The sequence below is a fragment of the Protopterus annectens genome, chromosome 8.part1 (genome assembly GCF_019279795.1).
Source record: "Protopterus annectens isolate FY-2018-M chromosome 8.part1, PAN1.0, whole genome shotgun sequence".
In the NCBI taxonomy this organism is placed as follows: domain Eukaryota; kingdom Metazoa; phylum Chordata; order Ceratodontiformes; family Protopteridae; genus Protopterus; species Protopterus annectens.
The window spans coordinates 470,806,527-470,833,252 of NC_056742.1; the positions used below are offsets into that span (position 1 = coordinate 470,806,527).

At 40.5% G+C, this 26,726-nt stretch overlaps 1 protein-coding gene across 1 annotated transcript in view; it reads left to right on the forward strand.

The window, feature by feature from the left end:
* Window positions 1–26,726, forward strand: part of RPGRIP1L (RPGRIP1 like) — a 1,932,928-nt gene that overhangs the window by 597,523 nt on the left and 1,308,679 nt on the right. The window contains 2 exon segments of the mRNA XM_044082016.1: window positions 381–527; window positions 16,212–16,285. Of these exon segments, the coding sequence (XP_043937951.1) occupies window positions 381–527; window positions 16,212–16,285 (221 nt within the window).

Consider the following 26,726-nt stretch of genomic DNA (forward strand, 5'->3'; position numbering starts at 1 on the left):
TAATTACTCTAGGTCTATGTGTCTGTCTTACTAGTCATATTCTGTATTTTCTAAACAGTTCCTATATTATTATTGTTTGCAGTTATGTACATATTGCAGTTATCAAAGTTTGCAAGGTGCATCTATATAATTTGTTTATAGTTTTTTTCTAAATTCTTTAAACAGGTGTATGAATTTATGTTCATTGATAAAGGTCTGTAAACCTTGTGATCTTAATTTTGCAGTCATTGTTACAAATGTCTTTTTTATTAGCACTACATATTTTATCCATATATTGATGAGCAGTGTTGCATGCATTTTGTATGGACCATTTTAGTTAAGTCAAAAGTTGATTGAGTGCTTCACAAATCTAAGTTATGTGTTTTTATTTGATGTTTTAGAATCAGAGGACAGTAAAAGCTAGTCATGATGCCTTAATGATGCAGGTTGAAGAACTAAATTCACAACTTAAACAGGAGCGGTTTAAAAACCTTGGTCTTGAGAAACAGCTAAACTTAGATCATTTTTCCCAAAGGCGAACCGAAGAGGTAAGGCCCCAGAATATTGTAATGGCAGGTTGCTCTGACATTGGAAGTACAGAAACTGTACCTTCAACAATTTATGATCTTTTTATTACATGCTGTTTGTGCATTACAAAAAATATTTAAAGTCAGATCTGATTGCTGTTTAGTCACCGCTGGTTGCATTTTAAGGCTATAGTCTTCCCAACATTCTTATAAGTTAGCAAAATCCTGTTATGGAAATTTCCTTATGTCACATTTATCATTTTGCAATAGTGTATGTATAACTGTGTTTCTCTGAAATGTGTCTAAATGGCCAGTACGCTGTATGGGTATCTCTTGCCTCAAGATATTTGCTGCTGAGCATTTATATTATGTATGTAATGCAGATAAGTAAATAATGCCTATCTTCAGTGTTACTAAGTCGAGAAAGATTGTGTAAAATTGGTATAATCATCAATAGCTGATTTTATTATTTCTGTTCAGATGCCAGTAAATGTGTTGCTAGAGCTTTGTATACTCCATAATTTTTTTTGATTGTTATAATACAGCACCAGTTTTACCATACTTCATTGCTTACATTCCTTTAAGTCAGCTGACTTATTTGTGTTAACTGAAGTCCTAAAGAATCACAGCAAAGAACTCAAATTATGTATTTCTTACTTTAGAGTTACCATGAATAGTAAATGAGATATGTGAGCCATGTTTAGTATGCCAGCATTCATTACCGCAGTTCATAGATGTGAATAACCACACTGAATGCTGGTGTACAAAGGAATGTCTGTATTTGTGAATGGTACACAGAAGTGCATAGTACACATAAGCTACGCCCTCTCATTCTGCAGGCATTCCTGTTCTATGTGTTGTGCTACTGCCATTGACATGCACTACAATACAGCATTGAATCAACATAAGGTATTTCCAGGAAATATACTTTGGTAACTATTTCTTCCTGTGAGTACTCATGTCTAACTGCAGCTAATAAAGAATAGCCATTCATTAGACATGACAGTGGAGATAAAATCATCACAGCATGGTGGTAAGGGTTATAGTATTCTAACAGGTGGAACTATGTGGGGGTGAGGACATGCGTGGTTGTGGTAGCAGATTTACCTACACCATAAGGAATTCCTTTACTTGTAGTGTTTTCCCTACATTGCAAAGCATTTTTTGTCTAATTCAGTTCTGGTAAGCTGAGCAACACATCAGCAGGAAAGTGGATCGGATTAGTCAGAGGCAGTATACCAGTGGTGCATACAGATTCTGGTCCTGTTATTTTTGTTTACTGGGGTAGTGCACTGATAAGTATTGACCAAGTTCATTCTCAGCCCAGGTGAAAAACAAAACATAAAAACAGCAAAAGAAGCCGACTGGAACACGCCTCACTGTGCAAGTTAAAAATATTTAATCCAAGCTTAAAGCACCATATAAAAAGAAAGAAAATGCATATAAAACAAGGAAAGTGCTTTCACATCTACAAACAGATGCTTCTTCAGACCACTGAGTAACTGCTACACAGAACCGATTTAAACATTCAGTTAAGCTGTATAACCTATCCGAAATTACCTATGGAAACTCCTAGAACCCAAATGAGGCTTTAAAGAGATGCACTCATTAAGACCATAGCCTTTATCAGACTGCAAGGTAATGATCCAGCGCATTTCTACCTGCTCCATCTTATTCCGGACGTCACCCAAACGTCTATAAAAACTCAATAAATGTATGACCTGAAAGGCAAAAACATGATCCGTACAAGGTTCAGTATTATAATGTACAATGTTATCGACTCCCAAAGCTTGGCAACAGCCCTTTCTACTTTTTGTTGTCCGAGTCTTTGCGCTAAAAGTTTTTGTGCTCTGACATTATTATCAAAAAACAGTTGCTTAACAGCAGTCTTTCTAAAATCATGCATATTATCGAGGTAATCCTTTATTTTCTGCTTAGCATTCTGCAATTGCTGCTCTTCTTGTTCTGTGAGATTCCCACTCCCCTATTCTGCATTACTTTAACATTTGTCAGTCCCTCTAAATAATTCTTGTAGCTTCTTAAACATATCTCTTTCTTTTCTTTCCCCCCTTTAATTTAAACTCCACTTTAATTTTGTCCAACTCCCTAGCTATATTGTCAGAAGAAATTTCTATCTTCTCTGATAACTCCCAAAACATTTTCTCTACCCTTTCCTAAATTCCTCTCTTTTCACGAGATAGGTGGGAAAGCACCATTGTCTCATTTTTATTTCATTACCCTGCATTTTTATTTTAGTTATTTTTGGCACGTGATCTGAAATAGTTATTGAATATGTATCAAAGCTTTCAGTTAAATGCATATGATATACTTCCATTTCGTTGTTGCAGTATTCATTGCAATAGAGATCCCCTGACATAGATGGCCCAATATCCAGCTATTATACCAAAGCCTTTAGGTTGCTTTAAGGTACTCTGTACATCACATGTATACTCCTTGTGTAACAGAGGACATAAAGCTGACATCTGGATATACCATCCTCAGAACTTCTGTGCTCACAGTCCAAGTGACATCTCTTGATCGTCCATCTGAATGCCTGTTCCGTTGCTGGTTTACCAAACCATTTCAGATAAGTGCCCCATTGGAATTTTTTTATCTTATTGTTTCCTTTTGTTTTTTTGTTGCTTGTGGGGTTTCATGCCATCAAGGAAGTTTAAATGTCAGTGAGGGAGACAGATTCCCCATAAAGACCATCATGGGCAGTGCTTGCTTTGTCTTGGTGCTTCCTATGACCATAAGTCCCATTTAGTTTGTTAGGCCTTTGTATCTAAGACCCTCCGTAGTCAGCTGTCTTTTTTGGCCTTGTATTTGGAGAATCAATGTTTTAAGCTTTAGCTAAAGACAGAGTGGAAGGAACTTCCCACTCCAAGGGGCAGTTATCCGTGAAGAAAGCGGCCAAGAAATCTAGGTCGGATTCTTCTGCTGTTCAGCCTCTGATGGATGTCTCTTCTGAGGTGAGTGAAAGCCTGGAAGATTGTCTGACTCCACTGTCTGCTTCTTCTGCCATGATCATTTTAGAGGCCAGCATGGATCCATCCTTAAGTACGTCCTTGGAGGCCTTGCAGACGTCTGCTTCGGATGTTCAGGAGGAAACCACAGCTGATTATTTCCAAGAGGCCTAGGGCTGTTCCTCAAATTTTGGTGAGAGAAGAAGTCCCAACTAATATTATTGAATGCTGTCCAAGATCTGAGCATTCTAAGTTCTATAAAGCTGAGGTCCCGTTGAAGAAAAAGCAGAAGACTAAACATATTTCTCCAGCTCCTAAGGACCCACAGAGTGAATGGCAGAATTTTACTTGGGTTGTTTAATGCTTTGATGAGTTTGAAACCTCCTCAGGGTGTTTCTGTTTTAGTCCCCACTTGGTCATCTACTCCCCTTAAAAGACCCAGGGAACATGATTCCTTTGAGGAGAAGGTAGAGTCATATGAGGAATCCCTTACTTACTCATCTCAGATTCCCTCTCCTTTAGACTGGCCCTGAAGAAGTGGAATCTACTAGTCCTGACTCTCCTTTTGAGGAAATTTATTTTAGGGGCGCAATCTCGAGAATGATGGTATGTTTTAAATGGTATTGTGCTTATATTTCTGAGGTACAGAAGGGCTCCTGCAAATGGTTTCTCCTAGACCTTCTGCTGTTCCTCCTGTTTTGGCTGCTTTGTTGGATACCTTTTCTAATACTTCTAAGGTTCCTGATTCCCAGTCCCCTGCCCCCAAGAAACCCTATATGCCCATGTGGTAATTGCTGCTGTTGTGCTAATATTATAAGGTATTTTCCCTGTATTAATGGTATTAGTTTTGATGTTTTGAATAGATTTGATTGTAATACTGAGGACATCATTTATGTTTTAAGATGCCCTTGTGGTTTGTTTTATACTGGGGAAAGTGAGCATAAATTTAAAATAAGATTGTAGGAACACATTAGGTATATTAAAAATGACAAGATGGGAAGTCCTATTGCTCAGCATTTTAAAGCATTTCATAACTCTGATTTTTCAGTCTTACAAGCTTCCATTTTAGAAAAAGTTTATAATAAATTTATTACTTCTTCTTTCGGCTTTTCCCGATTAGGGGTCGCCACAGCGGATCACCTGTCTGCTCATGATTGGCAGTGGAGTTTTACGGTGTCGAGGCACACACATGTACACACACACCTAGGGCCAATTTAGAGTGATGTCACTTTAAAAAAGTACTGTTTAAAGAATCCATGTACATTTTAAAATGTGGTACTCTGTCCCCTAGTGGTTTGAATAATTAACTTAATTGGAGTGTTTTACTTTAATTGTCTTGATTAGTTAATTGTTTATCTAATTTTCTGTTTTTGTATTTATATGGCTTGGTTTTTTATATGTTTTTTATTCCTGGAAGGCCTATTAACCAAGGTCCTAGAGTGTCTAAATAAATTATTTGGTCTGTATTGCTGGTCAAGTGGTTTATTTTTTGGTGGTTTGCAGGTTTTGGAGGCTGCCTGAGGACTGTAAGTTTCTATATAGGTGCCCTCCTGCTTGACCCTTTTGTGGTGTCTGTGTTTTCTGAGAAACCATCTCAGTTGCTACCTTCTCCTAAGTTGCTTCCTTCTAATAAAGATAGCAGAACTATGGAAACTTTAGGTAAGAAGGTTTATATCTCTGTTACCTTAGCTTTTAGGGCTGTGAATTATCAGATCCATATGTCCAGATACATGTTAGCTGTTCTCTCTCAGGCCTGTCAGCTATTTTCTGATCTCCCAGACTCTGAAGAGAAGACATTTGCTCTTTCCCTGTTAGGGAATTCTTCCAAGGTGACTAGTCATTCCATTAAGTGCAGTTATGATGCAGCAGATTCTTCCTCTAGGGCTGCTGCCTTTGGGTCCATGATAAGGAGATATTCTTGACTTTAGCTTCAACCTTTGCTTGATGATATTAACACTAAGTTGATGGATGCTCATCTGGACAGTAAACACTTTTTTGGTGAAGCTGCTGCTGCTACCTGGTCTCTTCAGGATAAGGGAAAGTCTTTACAAGAGCAACATGGTTGTGTCTAAATGTCAAATAAATTACCACAATAAGCCAGCCTTTGTTCATAGGCAGTCTCACCCTTCCCCAAGGGTAAGAAAGGTGGGAAGCAGGTTCCTTTTGCTAAAGCTACTCAGAATTCTGTGCCCCAGAAGTCTCCTTTTCCTGATAAACCAGGTGCTGTCAGAGTATCCTGTTTTTTCTCACCCATATTCCTCTTTCTCTTTGTCTTTCCCTCTCTCTTCTTGTTTGGTTAAAGATTACTCAGGACTCCTGGGTTCTGTCCATTACCCACCAATGGTATTTCATGGTCTGGAAATGTCTTCCCCCTTTTATGGGAATTCCTCAGCCTTCTCAGGAATAGATGTCTTTCTTTCCAGAGGTGATTCAGGATCTCTTGACTTAGGGAACTATTCAGGAAGTTCCAGTCTCCCAAAGGGGGAGGGAGTTTTACTCCAGAATGTTTTGGTGCCCAGGAAAGAGAGTACTTGGAGTCCAATTGTAGATGTATCTCTTCTAAACACCTTTCTGAAGGTCCCCTCTTTTGAATGTTATCCCTTTAGACTTTGTTCCCTCTCCTGCTTCCTCAGACATGTATGGTGTCTCTAGACCTCAAGGATGCTTATCTTCATATCATGATTCATCCCCTTTTCAGGATGTTTTTACATTTCTCTGTTGCTTCCTTGTATTTTCAGTTCTCTGTTATGCCCTTTGGCCTCTCTACTGCCCCAGGGTTATTCACCAAATGCCTCAGTCCTGTGAGTACATTTTGCAGGCTAAGGGGGATCCAAGTCTTTCCCTACTTGGATGACCTGTTTCAGGCATCCTCTCCAGAGACCTTGTTGTAAAATCTCCATTTTGCCATTTCCCTTCTGCAGAGCCTGTGGTTCACTATAAATCTCAAAAAAAGTTCTTTCTGATTCCTTCTCTGGATTATGTCTTTCTGGGGTGCAGGATCCAGACTGTGCCTATGCTGGCATCCCTGCCTTTTTTTAAGGCCTTAACTCTCATTTCCTCTTTTCAATACCTTTTTCCTCTGACTTTAGTAACAGCAAGGGAATTTCTGAGAGTTCTGGGGTTCATGACTTCCACCATTCCTATACTCCCTTTTGCCAAACTCCACATGAGAAAGTTTCAGTGGCTTCTGAAGTCAGTTTGGCTCCAACTTTCTTATCCCCCCGAGTTTGTAGTTTCTCTTTTTTTTCATGTCTCAAGCAGGAACTTCAGTGGTGGATTCAGCAGTTGAATCTCAATCCAGAGCTCCTTTTTCATCCACCTCTTCCCTTTCAGAACTTTTCACAGACGCTTCAGATGTGGGGCCTAAAAACCTATTGCCTTAATATTAACACACAAAACTATACACATCTTTAAATATTGCAGCTTTTGCTTCCAAATAGGAACAATTGTCTGAAAATAACAGCCACACTGACAGACTTGGGTTAATCTGAAAGGAAGGTTATCCATGCTAAGACTATTGGTACAGCCTGTGTTTCTAAGTGCTGTCTGGTTTTGTCTTATCTTAATTGCTCTCTCAGAATGAGAAAACACATGAATGCTTTCAGAAAATATTATCTCCTACCCATTGAAAGAAAGCCATTAAAACAAAGGAGTATTCTGTTTTTATTGCTCTTTATCAGATTGTCTTAGTGGAGACATGAGAACCAGATATAGAGTTGCTTCTATAAGTGTTTATTTATTTCCTAGATAAGAGCTTTATTATGTTCAATGTTCTTTTTTTATTTGCTTTCTCTTAAAACTTGTTAGTAGAAAAAGTCAAGAACCTTAATCCAATCATTCCCTTATGCAAGATTGAGAAAAAACACACACATTTTTCTTGTATTATACTCTTTTGAACAGACTTTTTTTTTCTTTTTTACATTGCAGTGCCTACATTTCGCAAAACCGAACAAGTAGAAGAGAAAAAAGGAAAAAAAAGAGGCACCTGTTTACTTTAGTATCCACATTACACTTGAAAATAACTGAGAAAACTTTGTAGCATGCAGATATGCATTATGCTAATATTACTGTTAAGAACAAAAGTTTATTTTGTTTACAGTATATTCTTTCTTTCCTCTTCACCTCTCCTAAGTGTGCCTCCAAACATTAATGACATGAAGTCAGGCATAATGTTTAGAGTCCCCTACAACTTTTACAAAGTCAAAAAAGTCCAATATTTCCAGGTTTTCTTGTTCTGTCATGTTTCACAAATATAATTATTGCCTTGTAATCTCACATTTATTTGTCAATTTCCGAGTTGCTGCTTTTATTCCTGTTTATATGCAGCTCCCAAATCCAGTCTCTGCCTTCTTTCCAATGTTCTGTTGGTTCTTCTAGTCAATTCTTGTGCTTTTTTTCTGTCTCAAGTATTTTCTGTTGAAACACTGAAAAAAGTTTCACTAGCATAGTCTCTCCATTGTCTTTATTAGCAGAAGAACAAGAAGCAGAATCTATTTCTGTTTCACAGCTCACTTTTGTTGGACAGATGTCTGTATTTTCTTGTTAGCATGTTCTGCATCAAGAAATTATGTTGTCACTCCAGGAAAGAATATTCTGAAGATAGCTGGGTACAGCAGTTTGAATGTCATGCCTGCTTCTCAGCATTCCTTGATTAGTGGAGTAAATTTTCTCTTCTTCTGTCTGGTGTGCAGTGATTAATTATTTTCCACAAACACTCTGCTCTCTTCCACTTTTAGTACTTTGTACTTCTGCCACATTTGTGTCAGAATTAACTCCTGCTGGTAGGTTTGCATCTTTGCTATTAAAGGTAGGTTGCATTCTCATGGCCAGGTTTGGAGCATACACGCAATATGCCCTTTCAACTAACTTGCTGTGGAATACTAGTCCAGTTATTTATTTGTGCTTTCATAAAATTAATACAATCCGTTCCGTCCAGCTTCTGTAATACAGCAGAAAACCTCAGGTTTTGGGTCTATATTAGTTTGTCGAAATGTGATTCCAGCAAACACCTAATCATTGACCCCAATTCAGTGAAAATTGCTTCCGCGATTCACTGAATTTACCAAGGGCAAAGAAGTACTTTGCCAACTACATAACTTTGCCCTTTTCTCCACTGTAGTGCTATCTCGGAGTTGGCATATATAGTTAGGGAAGTGGGATCGAAGCCTCCCACTTAGGTGGGTTCAATTTACTTAGATGTTGGTCCGTTGTGTTGCGAGGCAAGTGTTTACTTGCCCTTGGTAAATTCAGCAAATCACGGAAGTGATTTATGCTAAATAGGGGTCGATGATTTGGTGTTCGCTGAAATCACATTTCAGTGAACTAATATAGACCCTAGGTTTTCCCTGCATGCTCTGTCCTCTAATTGTATTATTTTTATGAAACATCTTTTCTTGAGCAGTCTCATATTCAGCAAGCCTTTTCTTCATTTTGACATCCAATTTTTGCAGTTTTATCACTTCATCTGAGTATCTGTGTAAAGCTTCTTCCAGTTTATCCAGACTTTTATTTGAGTTAATATACTCCATCAGTGTTTCATTTATTTTAATCGTATCTGAGTATATTTGACTTGTTTGTCCTCTAGTTTACTGGAAGTCGTGTCTTGCACCAGAGCTGGAGCTTGCACTCCTTTTTGCTGAACAGCTGAAGAATTCTTCCCAGTCAGTGTTTCTTCCACATCTTTTGTGGTTGATTATTTTCTTTCAGGTTCGCTAAATTTCTTTTTTGCTGGCATCCAGTCAATGCACTTAGTAGCCAGTTACTCAGCTTGCAGCCATCTTGGAAGTCCAACATTCCCTTTCTTGAGAAGGGGTTACAGCATTAAGATGGGTATTGGCAAGGTGTAAATGGTCTTGTGATTCAACTGCCTTGTTTTTCCTCACAATCCTGTGATCTAGTGATGAACACAGTACCGTATAAAAGCAAAATTAAATACTTAGGTGCAGTTTCAGTTATTTAGTAATGCAGCAATTAGCTTTGTAATCCATGCAGTATCAGACATTTTCTTAAAAGATATTTTATCTACATCATATTCGATTTTGATAAATGCTAAAAATGAAGTAAATTCAAGATATTGGAACTTTATATTTCAGGGTGGAGAAAATATCTTTTCTGACTCAGACAAAAAGTTAATATTGCAATTTGTTGTTAAAACTACGTAAGATCCTTTTTGGAAAATATATTCTTGAGGAACTCTTCACAGAGCTTTTTTTACTCCATATAGATTAATTAAAATTGATAAGTAAAAAAAAAGTAGATCTTGTTGGAATTGTAAAGTGGATTGGGCTCATGTAATTTTTGATTGTTCTTCCTTATATGATTACTGGGCAGTTGTACAAAATCATCAAGCTCTGTGGTCTGATAACTTTTTTCTTTACAAGAGATTTGAATTTTGTATAATATTTAGATTCTTCCGAATGTTGATAAAGCTTTGTATTCTCAAAAAAACAGAAGCAGCAAAACAAACTAAATAAATAAAAATGGTGGGAGGCAGAGTTTCACAGACACAAATCACTCGGGTGATGATAAACCAAAGGTGTATTTAATGATAAAAATCCACAAGAAAAACAAATAAAATGTGAGCGCTTTTGTTAAACAAGTGTTAACTCCAAGATGAAGTTAACACTTGTTTAACGAAAGTGCTCACATTTTATTTGTTTTTCTTGTGGATTTTTATCATTAAATACACCTTTGGTTTATCATCACCCGAGTGTTTTGTGCCTATGAAACTCTGCCTCCCACCATTTTTATTTTGTTTTATTTATAAAGCTTTGTATTCTCTTTTACGGTGTGCTGTTTAGCTATTGCTAGGAAAATTATAACAATTAGATAATTGCAACTTTCATAATTTATTACTGTATTAGAAGAAATTGGGAAAGTAAGAAATTGATTTGATAAAATTGAATTCTAGACCAAAAGTTCTAAATCTTAGGTATTGGCCTTCTGTCATGAATTTGATTTAGAAATATAAATAAGGACTTTTTTATTTTGCGTTATGAACTTGAATTTTAAAATATGAATAAAAATGACAAATAATAAGAATTGTAAAGCACATATGTATATATTGTGCATATTTGTTTTTTTTATTAATCTCATTTTTCACTGTTTAATTCCTTATTAATTTGTTAAATGAGTATTATGTTTGAGATGTGTTTTAATTTTGATTTGTATGTTTCAATGAAAATAAACTTTAAAAAAATGAATCAGAAATTTTAATACCCACTGAAAAAACAAAGGTAGTATTAGCTCTTTAGACAATTTTATGGTTGTATAGTCTACACAAGCATTTCATATTCCTTTCTAACAAAGCTAAAACAAACTTGCCATAGTTCAGTCAAATTTGTCCAAGGTAACTCCAGGCAAGCTCACTGCTGTACTCTTTGGCTGAGTCTGTCTTGGACAACCTTTAAATGCAGGTTATTAGGCACTGTCCATAAATTTTTATACCTGACTCCCTTATTTCCTGTACCCTAGTATCTCTAAGTATGTCAGCCTGTAAGTCTGTAATGTATGAAAATATCTTGAATTAACAGCATCTATGAAGATATATTTAAAAACTGCATACTGTAGTAAAATCCAAGCATAAACATCCATCTTGAACGTTCTACCTTGAATACTGTAAACAACTTTAAAAGATAATTTATGCCAGTATTTCATAGAAGAAGCAACCTGCAAATGCTGTGAAGCTTGACAGACTTCCAGTAGTAATAAGTGGAACCAAACCACCAAAAGACAGACTGAACCATCGCCAGTTTTGTGTATATAGTGTGTTATGTAACGCTAGTAGTATTCTAACCCTCCTTACGGTCTTATAGGTATTGTGATTAGTCTTCTCATTAGTAACTCATTGTTCCCTGTTAAGCCTAACTCAGAACTATCTCACACTCTACCTCACCTTCAGTATAAATGCTACTAACGTTCTTTATACCTGGTTCCTGTAGAACTCGTCATTTCACAGTTTTTACAGCCGTGTCAGGATGGGTTGGACTTAGTAAGCATGGGATAGCTAACTAGTAGGCACCTCTCATTAGCACCCAAGTAAACACAATGGACCATTGTTTCTGTTGTCATACGTAGTGTTGTTAATTTGAGTATTTTTTGGTATATGTCGCATGAATGATACTTTTCATTCCTTCTCTGTTATTAATTTGTGATTTCTCTAGTTTCCTGATGCAGACATTTTGTAGTAATTTACTTACATAAGCTCATATAGTCCTGGAGTCAGTATTAACACAGATTGCTATTTTCATTGAAAAAATAAAAAAAAAACAAAAGAGTAAAGCCACACCCCTTGTGCCATCCTTCTCACTCCCCACCTTTTGCTCCAAGTCCAACCACTTCCACACCCATTTTGTGACATAAGTGGCATGTTAGTCCCCCCTAAGGAGATAAGATACTTAGAATAGCAGTACATCTTCAGTGAGTGGTCTCTGTAAAAGTAAAGCTACCCTCCCTCCATTCCCATGGAGAATTTTATATAGTTAATTAGAAGTGTACTTAGTTTGCAAAGTAGCTTGTTCTTTGTATTTTATGGGTTTACTAATTTTATAGAATTCATAGGTGTGTACTAGGCTAATGGCCCTGGAGCCTTTTCAAGCCTAGCCAATAGGATTACCCTGGCATCGTGCCACCCGACCTTCGTTCCCAGTGCCTCTGTCGAGTAGAGCAACTGGAGTGATCCCTGGGGTGAATTTTCTATTTCCCATCCACTCATCAAGATTTCTCTTGAAGAGGGTCAGTGAGGTGCTCTGTTTGACATGTATGGGAAGTCTGTCCCATAGCATGGGCAGTCTCTGGGTTATGGACCTGTCCCTCCAGGATGTTCTGTTAATTGTGGCAATGAGGTTGAGGTCTTTGGAGCATGTGGTGTGGAGGGATTGAGATTTCTTTAGATGTAGCATTTCTAGCAGAGCTGGGTCAGACATGGTTTTGTAAGTCAAGGAGAGATCGCCTTTAAGTAGATGATATGAGACAGAGAATAGTTGGAGTTTTGTGAGTCTGTCCATATAGGACAAGTGTCTAAGGTCTAGGATCCTCTTTGTGAGGTACTTTTGTGGCCTCTCCAGTTGTTGCAGGTATCTAGTGAGGTACATACCAAATGAGGCATTGTAAGTGATGATTGGCTTAATGAGGGAAGAGTAGAGGGAGACAATTACCTCTTTCTTCTTGGATGCAAAACCAGTAGTAGTGAGATGTGCCACACAGAAGGACTTTCTGGCCACAGTGACAATGTGGTAGTCAAAAGAGAGGTTGCTGTCAACCTCTGTTCCCAGATCTCTTATAATGCCTTCTGTGTTCAGTGAACTACCATCAATGTGGTAATTCTTAGGAACTGAGTTTTTTCCAAAGGGGATGATGACACATTTTTTGGCATTGAGCTTAAGGCCATAGTTCTGACAGCAGTCGTTGGTCTCAGTGACGCCTTTCTGTAGGATGTCAACATCAATTGAGGAGTTAATAATGGCTCCCAACTTGCAATTGTCTCCAAACGTTGTCAGCCAGAACACCTTTGTGTTGGTGTGGACTTCTGAGAAGTAGATACCAAACAGTGAGGACCCAGGACCGATCCCTGTGGGACTCCACTCGTGACTGGTCAGAAGTCTGACTTGGAGTCAGTTACTTTCACACTGTGGGTTCTGTCTCTGAGCCAGTTTGCAACCCACCTAGTGATATAGGGGTTGATGCCTAGCTTAGTGAGTTATGCTGTGATTCCTGATTAGGGAATGGTGTCAAAGGCCTTGGCCCAATAAAGGTAGGCTGTATGAACCATCTTGCCTTCATCCACAGCTCTGGTGACTGACTCAAAGAAGTCGACCAAGTTGAGCAGGCATGATCTACTCTTCACAAACCAAACTGTGTGGGATCTAGAGTTTGGAGATTCCCTATATCCTTGTTTATTAGGTCCATGATGATGGATACCATAGCTTTGCATATCAGACTTGTGAGGCTAATGGGGCGATAGTTCCCAAGGTCTGTAGTCGCTCCTCCTTTGTGGAGAAGGATGACTGTAGCAGTGTGCCATTCGGTAGGGACAAAGCCTGAGGTGAGGCTGTGATTGAACAGGGCACACAGGTGAGGTGCCAGTTCACTCTGTAGTTCATGTAGAACACAGCTAGGGATATTGTCAGGTCCCAGAGAAGTTGTATTCTTGGCCTTGGACAGTGCTGTTTTAACCTATGTAGCAGTAATACTGGGTGCCTGGCAATCTACTGGTTTTATGAACTTTTTGTTGAGGCTGATAAGGGATTTTTCCAGTCTTGGGACTTCACCTTATTCTGCATCAGTTTCCTCCTTCGGTTGTAGAGTTTGTTTATGGCAGGGGACCACCAGATTGGCTTCCTTTTTTTGGAAGAGAGCGTCTTGGTTTTGTTGGGTATGGCAAGATCCATGCATTTGTGTATGTGTTAGTACAGTTCATTGGTTTATGAATCGGAAGTCATGCAACTATTCTCCATTTGCATGGGTGCTGTGTAGTTAGCCACCTCTGTTTTTAGGAGCCCAAAGTTAGCTTTGGAGAAGTTTTTCATGGTGGTTACCTTTGCAGGGGGGTGGAAGGGATGTGGATTTCCAAGGTAATTAATTTGTGGTCGGATCTAACCAGGGAGAGGAGTTGACTATTGGTGTAGAGCAATGGTCACCCATGGTACTAATGACCAGGTCAATGATGTTGCTACCTCTAGTGGGGGTAAGAATGAACTGGTCCAGGGCATTGGAATTAATGAATTCCAGGAAACATTGGGCAAGTGCATTGGTACATGAGCAATTTTCCCAGTTACTGGAGGGGTAGTTGAAGTCGCCCGGTATGATAGTGTTAGGATGGACTCTAATATTCTCCAGGGTGCTTAGGAATGTGGAGTGAGAGTCTTGGGACATGGTTGGGGACCTATAACAAGCTATGACCTGAATCACTGTCTTACCCAGTGTTAGCTGCACCTGAAGTATCTCTGATGCGTTATGTTGGGCTACCAGTCTGGAGGTGTGCGCATCCTTTATGAATATAGAAACACCACTGCCTTTGGAGCTTCAGTCCAAGTTCTGGGGCTGAAAGGTGTGGATGAGTTATAGCCTGGTAGTGCAGGGGTGCTTTCTGCTGCCTTGAACCAGGTCTCTGTTACAGCATAAATGTTGATGTTCTCCATTTTAAGGAGTGCTTCAAGGGAGTGCATTTTGAGATTTAGACTTCTAGTGTTGAGGAGCATGAACATCAGATTACATTTGTTTGTAGCTTTTACGGTGGTAATTTGGTCTTTGGAACACCACCTAAAAAAGGCACTGTATGGGGTGGCAAGAGCCTTGGCCAGTATCTGGAAGCACAGGGGTGACAGATGCAGGCCATCTCTGGCAAAGCATCGAGGTCTGTCAGTCATGTCATCCCAGGCAGACGGATACTGGATCCCCTTAGAATGACACTAGAAACTTTGCCAATTGTTGAAATCAATCATTTTCTGCTTGTACTGTGGTATCTTTCTGGGTGATGGTAGGATGCTGCTCAAGGCTAGGGTCATACCCGCTTGGGCTACATAATCCAAGAGCTCCTCCATGTCTCTTTTCATGTAGTCCAGGGAGGTATGTCTCAGGTCATTCACACACACATGTACAATGACAGAGTCATATTTGTACTTTTTGTTGAGGGGCCTGAGTGTGTGCGTTATGTGGCAGATCCTGGCACCTGACAAATAGCTGACTTTTACTTTCTCTTTATTCAACCTAGTGAGCGGGACATCAGTGTGCCTCACTATCGAGTCACAAATGACTAGTGTGGTGGGCATGCTGTTTTTCCTTGTGGGCTTTGGTTGAGTGGTACACTGTTTAGGAGAGTTATGGGTGTCATGCTTAGTGTCATGCTTAGTGTTGTGTTGTGGTGGTCGAGTGCTTTTCTGCCTTGGAGGTCTTTGCTATTTGGGTAGATTTTTATTGACAGCCTCCACGAAGGTGGTTGTGTGGTTTGTGTTTTTATGTGAAGGCAGTGCTGGTGTGTATGTGTTCCATGTGGTGTGGTGCAAGTGTTGAACTTCTTCTTATGATAAACTATTCCGGTCTTGGCTGGAGAGTGCTTGGCTTCCAATTTGGATATATAAGTGCATTTCTCGCAAGTCTGAGTGTTGGGAGGTAAGAGGAGAGGGTTGTCGATGTATATGAGGCAGTTGCTACTTTGCCTCAGGATGCCCAAGTTCACCAGGTTAATAGGAGAAGGCACAGGAAACTGATCTTTAGACATGGCTGTAGGGGTGGGCATTAATAATAAGTACTGGAGCGGTTTCCTTGTAGAACGTTTAATACTGGTAGCACATTTGTGTGCTACAATGATTGCTACAAGAAGTCTGGTATGGTAAAGTGCTAGACTAGTAAGCTAGTAAAAGTGCAGGAAAGCTTGTAACTGTTACAGTTTCCCTGCAGTGTTAAATGAATCGAAGGACAGAAAAAATGCGTAAAGATTTTGGTTTTCTAAGACTGTCTTAAGTGCTTAGCAGGGTTCCATGCATTTCAGGCATTGATCCGTTATAAACCTACACAGGAAATAAAAGGTGTACATTGGGAGTAAGGGACTACTGTTTAAAAATCTGAGTAGGTAAAGCTGAGGTAGATGGGATAAAATCTGTATAGTTTCTGTTACAGTGACCCCTTCCTTGAAGATGTCCTGTTACAATGTGTCTTTGCCAATAACTATACTGTTCTTTGCTTATGTTCATGCATGTTTCTGTATCCCATTGTTCATGGCATTTTTACCTTGGTTTTTTAGCTTCAAGAAAGAATTGATGATCTTGAAAAAGAACGGGAACTTTTGAAGGAAAATTATGAGAGACTTCAGAATAGGTAATATGTTTCGTATGCTGAAAATATTTGTTTGCTGCTTTCTTTATTCCGTATGATGTTAAAATATTTTGTCTGTTTTTCTTTTTTCACTTTAGCTATTTTTCTCCAGAGATAATTTGTATTTTGTACAGTGCTTGGAATTAATACTTATTTTCAGGTAGTTTTCATTTCTTTCTCTGTTTTAAATAACATTTATTTCATACCTCAACTGTATTTTACTAGAAAAATTCTTCATGAAATAATATGCTGTTTTAACAGAGTTGTGTTTTAATTTTCAAAAGACACCAACTATTGGCTTTGTCTTCTTTATGGCTGATTTCTTCATTTACCTTATGATTTCGACCATTATTTTGCGTTCTGTGCCCCTTGTCAGCTCTGCTTGTCTGTTAGCCCACATAATTAGACCCTGTTAAAAATTCAGCCTCTGTTAACTTTTCAGGTGGCTGGATAAAAGGAGCCTGTCTTCCACAAGTGGTGCTTGACTGGGGGTGGCATGGTTACCTTATTCCTCTTACTCTTAGTTACCTTCACATAATATGTGCTAAAGCTGCCTCAACGGCAACATGCTGTTTATGTGCATAGGCCAGGGTTGATGCTTATGTGATACTGCCTGAACAAGTGCTGCATTGCAAACTCCACTGGAATGCAGCATCGCAACAGTATAGGCCACACACACTCTTATTTATTTACCATTTATTAACTTGGAAAGTCCGACTTGGAACAAAGCCGATTTTCAGCGAAGGCCCAGGGAGAAACGCTCCAGATGCATGTCTTTGTAACAAGAGAGGAAACCGGAGCACCCGGAGGAAACTCACACGAACACAGGGAGGACATGGAGACTCCGAACAGAAGACACCCCAGCCGTGTATCAAACCGGAGAACTTCTTGCTGTGAGGTGACAATGCTACCACTGCACCACTGTGCCATCCATCTGCCAGGCTGTTTGAGAGCCCAGTTCAGTGATGGTATAGTCAAGCACTCCTGCCAGTAGGTCTACCTAGTGTGTTTATATTAGATATCAACATATTTTCATTTATGACAAATTATTTAGGTTTTTTGCAGGTCAGAATTAGTTTTGTATGTAGAACAGGGTTCCAGTACTACTTTCGCTGCAGTCATGTCTAGGACATAACTAGTAGCAGGGGAATCTTGCAGGAGCAAAGCTTCTCTAGCTTGGAAGAGCAGTAATGATTCCATTACCTGCAACTAGTCCTACCCTTCCTCCTAAACCCCAGCCACAGTGGCTGGTATTCATAGTCAGCTTGTGAAGCATTAGAAACTAACGCAAGCTGTCTTGCATGCTTTGTAAGACTGTTCTGATTCAAAGGATATCTTTGCTGCCTGGAACTGCCACTGTGCAATTTAGGCAGTGATGTTCATTGTACCACATGCTAATTTGCTAACCCATTGAAAGGTCTGTGTAGATGACCACTTCCTAAATTGCCATTTTGAGGATTGCTCATATAGAATCCATAGATGCCCAGACTATGCGAGTGTCGCTCTGGGATCCAAAAGCATAAGTGTACATGGCCTTCTTGTGGTGCATACTTGTCCTTTACAGTTGAGGGAATCTGTGCAGGGTGAAATGCTTTTATTTCATCTTGCAGAGCTAGTGGATATAGGTAGATAAGTCATGCTGAGTGTGAATGAGAGTATAAGGAGAGTATATTCATGGGGTAACTCTGTATCCGTGACATGGTAAAGGTTTATATAGCTTTAAATGCATGTAGTTATGTGAATATGTTTTAAGGTGCATACGTCTTTAAGAATGTAAATACCCATAATGCCTTTGTAGCACTTGGCATCCCTTTTGTTATGCTGCATCGTTGTGTTATTAAAGTTGCAGTACGATTTCAAATGTCTCTGTCTAGTTCTTAGGTTCATAGGCAAGTCCAAGGCTAGCTGCCCTTGCAGGCCATTTTAAGCCTAGCCAATTTCCATCAAAGGTGAGAATCAAACCCTGTAACTTATGTCTGTGACATAAAAACCTTAATCATTATGATAACCCTAAACCCCAAAAGGTTTATAGGTAACTACTATGCTAGCTACACTTGAATGCCAGTGTAAGGATAGCTAATTTCTCTTCAAAGGTGAGAATCAAACCCCAGTACCTTTTGTTTGGGAGGTAAACAAACATCTAAGCCATTACATCAACCCCCAACTCCATTGTCATTATTGGGAATACAGAACAGCATGGCTAGATAATCATAGATGTGCATTCTCACACAGTGTCAGAACCAGGATCTTTTTTGTTTAAAACAAAAGAAAAATGCCAATCAAACAGGCAAACCATGACAAATAGCTGAGAAGACATCACAGAGCTCATAAGCCATTCTTACTGAAAAGAACCACGGTATTGGGGGCAGATAATTAGAGAGGAAAGGGTAATAGAAATGGAAGAGGTTATGAATTTATTTGGACTAAAGCATAGAGATTGCACTCCCTATCAAGGATTGATATCAGAGTATAGGCTAAGAGAAAGAAATAAGATTATCCTTTTCAGAATATAGGCAAAGAGAAAGAAATAAGGTTATCCTAAGTGAAAGATCAGCACTGGTAGAGATTTTAGAAAAAAATTAGAACAGAAGCTGCTGTTAAAAAAGGCATAATTAGTAGAACATATACAATATTGCATGAGAACTATAAGAATTGATCAGAGGAGGTTAGAAAGGATTGGGAAGAGAGATTGGCTATGCAATTCACAAAGAAACAACAGGGGTATACATGTATGTCTTCCAAATATGCAACAAAGTCTAGAAGATTTAGTATCTTTGCTTGGAAGTATTTACATAAGTATTTTTATATCCCAAGTAGACTCCAAAGAATTTTAACTCATTACATGTGAGTGACATCTCCAGGTGCATCTGTAGTTAACTCCTGCTAACGCCTACAGGTGTTAAGTATTGCTTGTTCATATTTCCATCAATAATCCCAACACCATACTACTGTATGTACAAGGTTTTAAAAGACTTCAACTTAAAGCTTACACATTGGCAAACTCAGCTGCATTAATATTTGACTTCTGTCTAGTGTAGATAAAGAGATATTAAGTGTTGTTCTTATAATATTAATTTGTATAGGTATAATTTTCACGTTTCTAAATATCTCAACAACCAAGTAACACAGAACAGAACTCCTTAGCCTCTTATGAATACTATCAGCCTGGTAAATAAAATGCTGCTGGCAGTATGTGTTTGACTTGAGTGGTTGCTGAGATACTGTAAGTTGTTTACAAAATATTACAAGTGTAATACAGTGGATATAAAAAGTGTGCACACCCTTATTAAAATGCCAGGTTTTTGGGATATAAAAAAATGAGACCACAATAAATAATTTCAAAACTTTTCCCACCGTTAATTTGACCTGTACAATTCAATTGAAAAACAAACAAATCTGTTGGGGGAAAAATATGAAAAATAAAAAAAGTACAACAATCTGGTTGCATAAGTGTGCACACCCTTAAACTCATACTTTGTTGAAACACCTTTTGATTTAATTACAACATACAGTCTTCTTGAGTAGGAGTCTATCAGCATGGCACATCCTGACTTGGCAATATTTACCCACTCTTTCTTGCAAAAGCACTTCAAATCTGTCAGATTGCGAGGGCATCTCTTGTACACAGCCCTCTTCAGGTCACCCCACAGATTTTCTATTGGATTTAGGTCTGGTCTCTGGCTAGGGCACTCCAAAACTTTAATTTTCTTCTGGTGAAGCCATTCTTTTGCTGATTTAGATGTATGCTTGGAGTTATTGTCGTATTGAAAGGTGAAATTCCTCTTCATCTTCAGCTTTCTAGTAGACGCTTGAAGGTTTTGGGCCAAAAGTGACTGGAATTTGGAACTGTTCATAATTCCCTCCACCTTGACTAAAGCCTCAGTTCCAGCTGAAGAAGAGCAGCCCCAAAGCTGATACTGCCACCACCATGCTTCAAAGTGGGGATGGTGTTCTTTAGGTGACGCAAAGTGTTGCTTTTGTGCCAAACGTACCTTTTGGAATTCTGGCCAAAAGGTTCAGCCTTGGTCTCATCGGAATATAACACATTTTCTCACATGCTTTTGGGAGACGATGTATTGTTTTGCAAATATTAGCTGTGCCTGGATGTTTTCCTGTGTAAGAAAAGGCTTCTGTCTTGTAACCCTACTCAATAGCCCAGACATATGGAGAATACGGAAGATTGTTGTCACATGTAGTACACAACCAGTACTTGCCAGAAATTCCTGCAGCTCTTTCAGTGTTGCTGTAGGTCTCTTGGCAGCCTCCCTGACCAGTTTTCATCAATTTTGGAGGGACTTCCAGTTCTTTGCAACATCACTGTTGTCCCATATTTCATCCATGTTTTGATGACTGTTCACTGTGTTCCTTGGTATATCCAATACTGTGGAAATGTTTTTGTACCCTTCTCCTAACTGATACCTTTCAACAATGAGATCCCTTTGATGCTTTGTAAGCTGTCTGCGAACCATGGCTTTTGCTGTAGCAGGCAACTGAGTAAATGTCAGGAAAATCCTACTAGAACAGCTGCACTTTATTTGGGGTTAATCAGAGTTTATTTAATTGATGGCAGGTGTGTACCCAGGAAGATTGAATGTTGTAATTAAATCAAAAGGTGCTTCAACAAAGTATTAGTTTAATGGTGTGCACACTTAGGCAACCAGCTTATTGTACATTTTTTTTATTTCTTGCATTTTTCCCTTAACAGATTTGTTTGCTTTTCAGTTGAATTGTACAGGATATAGGTCACATTAAAAGTGGGAAAAGTTTTGAAATAATTTATTGTGTTCTCATTTTTTTATATCACAAAAACCTGGCATTTTAACAGGGGTGTGTTCACTTTTTATATCCACTGTAGTTACTGTGACTTAGAAAATTCAGTTTAAGACCTAGAACCTAAAGAATACGACCACTATAAAAATAGTTTGTGCTGAAGAGTTTGCCATTTATACTTCTTTCATAACTACCATGGTTCCAGAGATACAGACAATTGTTTGAAATGTGAGGACATAATTTGATTCTGACTGCCCATTAGAAGTCACAGCGCAAACTTCCTGAGCTCCATTGGAGTGAGTGAGTTAGCTCTGGTAGACAGGAAACGTTTGAGGTGTGATGGGGAATTAATAGACAACTTGGAACATATTTTCTGGAAGTGTAAGGAGTTGGCAGAAAGTTAAGATTCCCTGCAGACTGTTCTGTCAGAGATACTGAGTGAACAAATTGGTGTAACTAAGGAAATGATTTTCTTGAGTTATGATACAGAATCACAATTGTGTATGCATAGTAATCCTTGCTGAGTCTAATTATGGTGGCTGCCAAAAAAGCAATTACTAGAAAATGGAAATTTGAAGTCAAAACCAACTTTACTAAAAGTAGTGCATGTAGTAACAGAGATAAAACAACTGGAATTGGGATCTTTAGAAAAGGGTACAAGCAAATTGCGTAGGAAAAAATGGGAATAATACATGCAGATGAGGAATGGTTGATATCCTGTCCATTAGTCACAGACAAAACATCTGATGTTATGTTGTCCCCATCTCACGTTCGTTCTTGCTGCTTGGGTTCAGAGCCGATCCTTGGCTCTGACTCAGCCGTTTACTATAGCTCAAGAGCTTATACTGGCTCGAGGCTATCCCTTATCCTAACATGCCTAGCGGTAGCTACCCATATCTTATTTGCTGCTTGCAGTGACGAGATTATAGCTACTGGCTCAAGCTAGGTATTCAGTTTTTTCGTATTTTTCTGTCTACCTTTATTAGGATAGGATTATTATTCCAAAGACATGCATCTGGAGCATTTCTCTCCGGGCCTCCACTGAAAACAGGCTCTGTGGAGCCTAGTCGGACATTCCCGGTCAACAAATGTTAAATAAAAAAATAAATAAAATAAAATTAGCAGTTTACTACGTTGTCGGTGTCCATTTTAGTCCTTGTTTAGACAAAACAACCTTCTGACCTTCCTCAGCTGTTGTTTCTTGGTTGTTCTTGGCTGTCGTTTTCTTAGGCCTTGCTTTCCCCTTGAGCCTGTGTAACTTAGAGGGCTCTTCTCTTCTTTCCTCTTTTTCTGTTGGAGTAGCCGTTTAAGTTAGAGGCTCTCCTATTGGGGGAGTCACCGTTTTACTTAGAGGCTTTTCCCCTCCATCTTCTTTTCCCGTAAAAAAAAAAAAAAACAGTTATCCTTGTTTGTGGTAGTGTTTATAGTTTTTTATTGCTAGCCATTGCAGCCTTGTTTTTGCTGTTTGTGTCTTCTAGTATCCAGCATGTCCAAAGAGTCAAAACCCTCTGGCTTTAAGAAGTGCGACTCGTGCTGCCAAAAAATGTCCCTTCCGGATGGGCACATGAGTTGTGTATACTGTTTAGGGGCTGTTCACCTACAGGACTCATGCTCTATCTGTCATGCTTTCAGTGCTAGAGTCCTGCAGGCTAGAAAAAATAAACTTATTCTGCATGGCCTTTTGGAGAACCCTCAGGATCCTTTGTCTCTGGTTCCTCAGCCAGCAAAACAGTCTGACAAATCTCCCAAACCATCCTCAATGGTTCTGATTTCAGAGCAACCCAAATCTGCTGTCAGATCTTTGGCTATGTCGGTTCCCAGTGTCGGGTCCGACAAAGCTATGTCTCTGGCAGCTCCATCAGTGTCTTCAGTGCCAGTCCAGGCCCATAAAAGAACCAGGTCTCCCTCTTTGGAGCCGGTGCACTCTGCTCCACAGTCTCCTTTGTTGCAATCTGTGGCAGGCTTTCACTGATCCTCTTTTCACTCCTCTCAGTCCTCCAGCCTTTCGGATCATAATGTGGAGAGAGTGGTTAATAGGCTCTTCAAGTCACAGGCACTTGCCAAATTGCTATCGAGTCCAGCCCATAAGGAAATGGCTCCTTTGGCCCATCCAGCTTTTCTATCTATTCCTCCTCCGACTCTCTTGAGCTCGGAGCTGGAGTGCATGGACATTGTGGTGGTGGAACCATCGGCTCTGGTTACTTCTCCCTTATTGGTTCCGACTCCCACTCACATCTCTTTGATGTCTCAGTCCATTGAGGGATCTGGGAGCCGAAGCTCTCTTGTCAGCTCCAAGGGGGGGAAGTGGCATTTGTCCCTTGTCTGATCCTGCTGTCCCTCTTGGAGCTTTGGCACAGGTGAGCTCGACTCCCACATTGGCCTTGGAGCCGTCACTCTTGGTTCCCAGGAGATCTCTGGGCTCTTCGGAGCGGGACCGTGGCACCTTTGAGGTGATAAGGAGCATGCTATTCCCTGAGATTGCTCCACCCTCGGCTCCATCGGGGCCTTCTCTCTTGGTGCCTGTGCCTGACTTTGACCCTCCTCCTCCCTCCAAGTGTAGGGAACCTATGCCCTAGAACACCTCATTGGGCGACCCCACTTCCGAAATCTCCCCCAAACATTCAGAGGAGGTCCCTCAGAAGACAAAAATGTAACTGGAAGCATCTGGACTTCCCTGAGCCCATCACTTCAGATACAGACTTGGATGAATCGAAAGGGTCCCCACGGTCCCCCTCTGAGGATGTTTCTTTTTCGGACATCTTGGAAATCCTTAGACAGTGGGATGGCTGGAAGTCCCTAGCCCCTTCTGAGGATGAGTCTGTCTACCTGGACGCATTTGGTTCCCGACTCTTCACCTCTTGGGTGTCTTCTCCTTTTGACCCACTTTTATCTGTAGTGAGTCGGAAGGCATAGAGCGCTCCAGAGACCATGTAATCTGTTCCGTGGAGACCAAATAAATTTATAACTGCCCCCGAAGACAAGTCCTTTCTTTCCATAGGGGTTCCTGTTGATGATATGGTGGTGGCAGCAGCCACTAAGACGGAACTTGTGGAAACTTCATCTTTCCATCCACCGAACAAAGAGTCCCATACGATGGAAAGGTATGGGAAGCGTATGTTCTCTTCAGCGACCTTTACTCTCAGGTCACTGAATTATTTCTCACACTTCACATGACTTCAGAGGGATCTCCTAAAGGAATTGGGAGATACCCTTCAGGATCCTACAGCTGATGGAGTTGCGACAGGGCGGCTTCCCAGCTTGCGACCTTGACTTCAGTGGTTAACTCCTCCATGAGGCTCATTTCTTATGTGGCAAATGGAGCGAGTAGGGCAGCAGGTACCAGAGTTGCTTTGTAGAGACACTCCTGGATGCGCCTTTGCCAATTTGCGGAACCCTTCAAGTCCTCCTTTACCAATACCCCTTTTGATGGCTCATCCTTGTTTGGGCCTCAGGTAAAAGAGACTATCACTAGGTGTGAAAAGGATGGCAAGACTCTCTCTGCCATGGGAGTCTGGTTTTCCACTCCATCTAGACCCTACCCTAATGGTCAGAAGAGTGTGAAAATGTGGTTTTGAAAATCCCAGGGAGCTTCGCCTGACACACGTGGAGAATTTTCCCCTAGGGGCACAGGGGGAATCAATAATGGAAGATGCCGGCCTTGCAGCAGAGAGGGGTCTGCAACAGCAGGGTGACAGAGATACATTCTCTGCTAGGCCCTTCCAGCACCCCTGAATGGAGGCCCAACTGTCCGGCTCTGGAGGCATTCGGGGGCAGAATATCATTGTACCCAACAGCCTGGCAAACTTTTATGAAAGATGCATGGGTACTGTCAATAATATCCAGGGGCTACAAAATTCCCTTTTCCCAGTTAACCCCCTGAAGAACAAAACGGTCAATCCCAGACATTCCACCCAGTCTTTGGGATCAAGCAAACCTAGAAGTACAAAGGTTGCTAGAAAAAAGAGCCATGCAAGAAGTCCCCGCAGACCAAACTGAATCCCGAACTTACTCAAGGTTGTTTTTAGTTCCAAAAAAGACAGGGGACTGGAGATCCATCTTGGATCTCAGCAAGCTAAACAAATAAGTAAAAAAAAGCGAGGTTCTGGATAGTAACACTGCAGTCCATTCTTCCCTTTTTGGGTCAGGACAATTGGATGTGCTCCATTGATCTCCAGGATGCATACTACCACATAAAAATGGACAGGCGATCCTGGAGATTCCTATGCTTCCGGCTGGGGGCCAGTCATTATCAGTTTAGAGCTCTGCCCTTTGGTGTCACCACAGCCCCCAGGGTGTTCACCAAGTGTATGGCAGTGGTCACGGCTCACCTGAGACATCTAGAATTCCAGGTGTTTCCATATCTAGATGACTGGCTCCTCATTGCTACCACCGAGCATCGACTGTTCAAAGCACGGGACTACACAGTTCAAACCTGTTCCCAGGTAGGTATCACCATAAACTACGAAAAGTCTGCCTTGTTGCCTTGTCAGTGTATTACCTTGATGGGGGCAGACCTAGATACAAGAGCCATGATAGGAAAGCTGCCTCAAGACAGGGTGTCAACCATTTGTGAACAAGTTTCATTCCTCATGAAAAAAAAGAGAGTTCAGGCAAGAGAGGTATTGAAAGTCTTGGGCTCAATGGCTGCAGCAGTTACTCTAGTCCCTATGGCTCGCTTCCACATGAGAATTCTGCAGTGGCTTCTTTTTCGCCCAATGGCCGTTCCAGGATTTACCAATGTCACATATGATCTTGATCACAGAATCCTGGTGACTCAGGCCAGACCCTTTCTAGACCCCCATCCAGTAGCCACAGTGACTACGGACACCTCCCAGATAGGGTGGGGGGGGCATTAGCTGGGACAGACTGTCCAAGGAATGTGGGAGCCACATGAGTACCACTTGCACATCAGTTTTCTAGAGATGAGAACGGTGCTTCTGGCATTGCAAGCACTTCAAGACTCTCTACCTATGAGAACTATTGCAATTCAGACAGACAATATGTCAGTGGTATGGTACATCAACAAACAAGGCGGGACCAGATCTTACCCCTTGTGTCGGGAGGCCCTTCGAGTATGGCAATGGGCGATGTCTTCCCAACGTTTTCTGATTGCGACGCACATTCTCGGAAAATCCAGCTTGATAGTTGACAGGCTCAGCAGGGCTATCTTCATGCCTCTTGAGTGGTCCTTGAAGCAAGAAGTTGCGGACTTGATGTTTCGCAAATGGGGCCAGCCATGCTACGATCTTTTCACCACTCTTCTCAACAACAAATGCAGCAGCTACTTCGCCTTAGTCCCCCCACCAGGGCAGTCACCCAGGGATACAATTGTTCACGACTGGCCTCTGGGACTACTTCATGCCTTTCCACCTTTTCCTCTAAGCCCCAAGGTACTTCAGAAAGCAAAGTCACTGGGTTGCAAGTTCAAACTCATTTCTCCTTACTAGCCTCATCATATATGGTTCCCGTTTCTCTGCCATCGTCTACAAATGGAGCCTTGGATCCTGGATCCAGTTCCAGACCTCCTGATGCATCAGTTGGGCATGCTCCACCCCTCCTTCCAAACTCTCAAGCTGACAGCTTGGTTTCTCCACTTCCAGTCTTAGCCAGGCTCTCCAACATTTTCCCAGCAGTACAGCACATACTGGTGTCTTGTCACAAGCCTACTACCAGA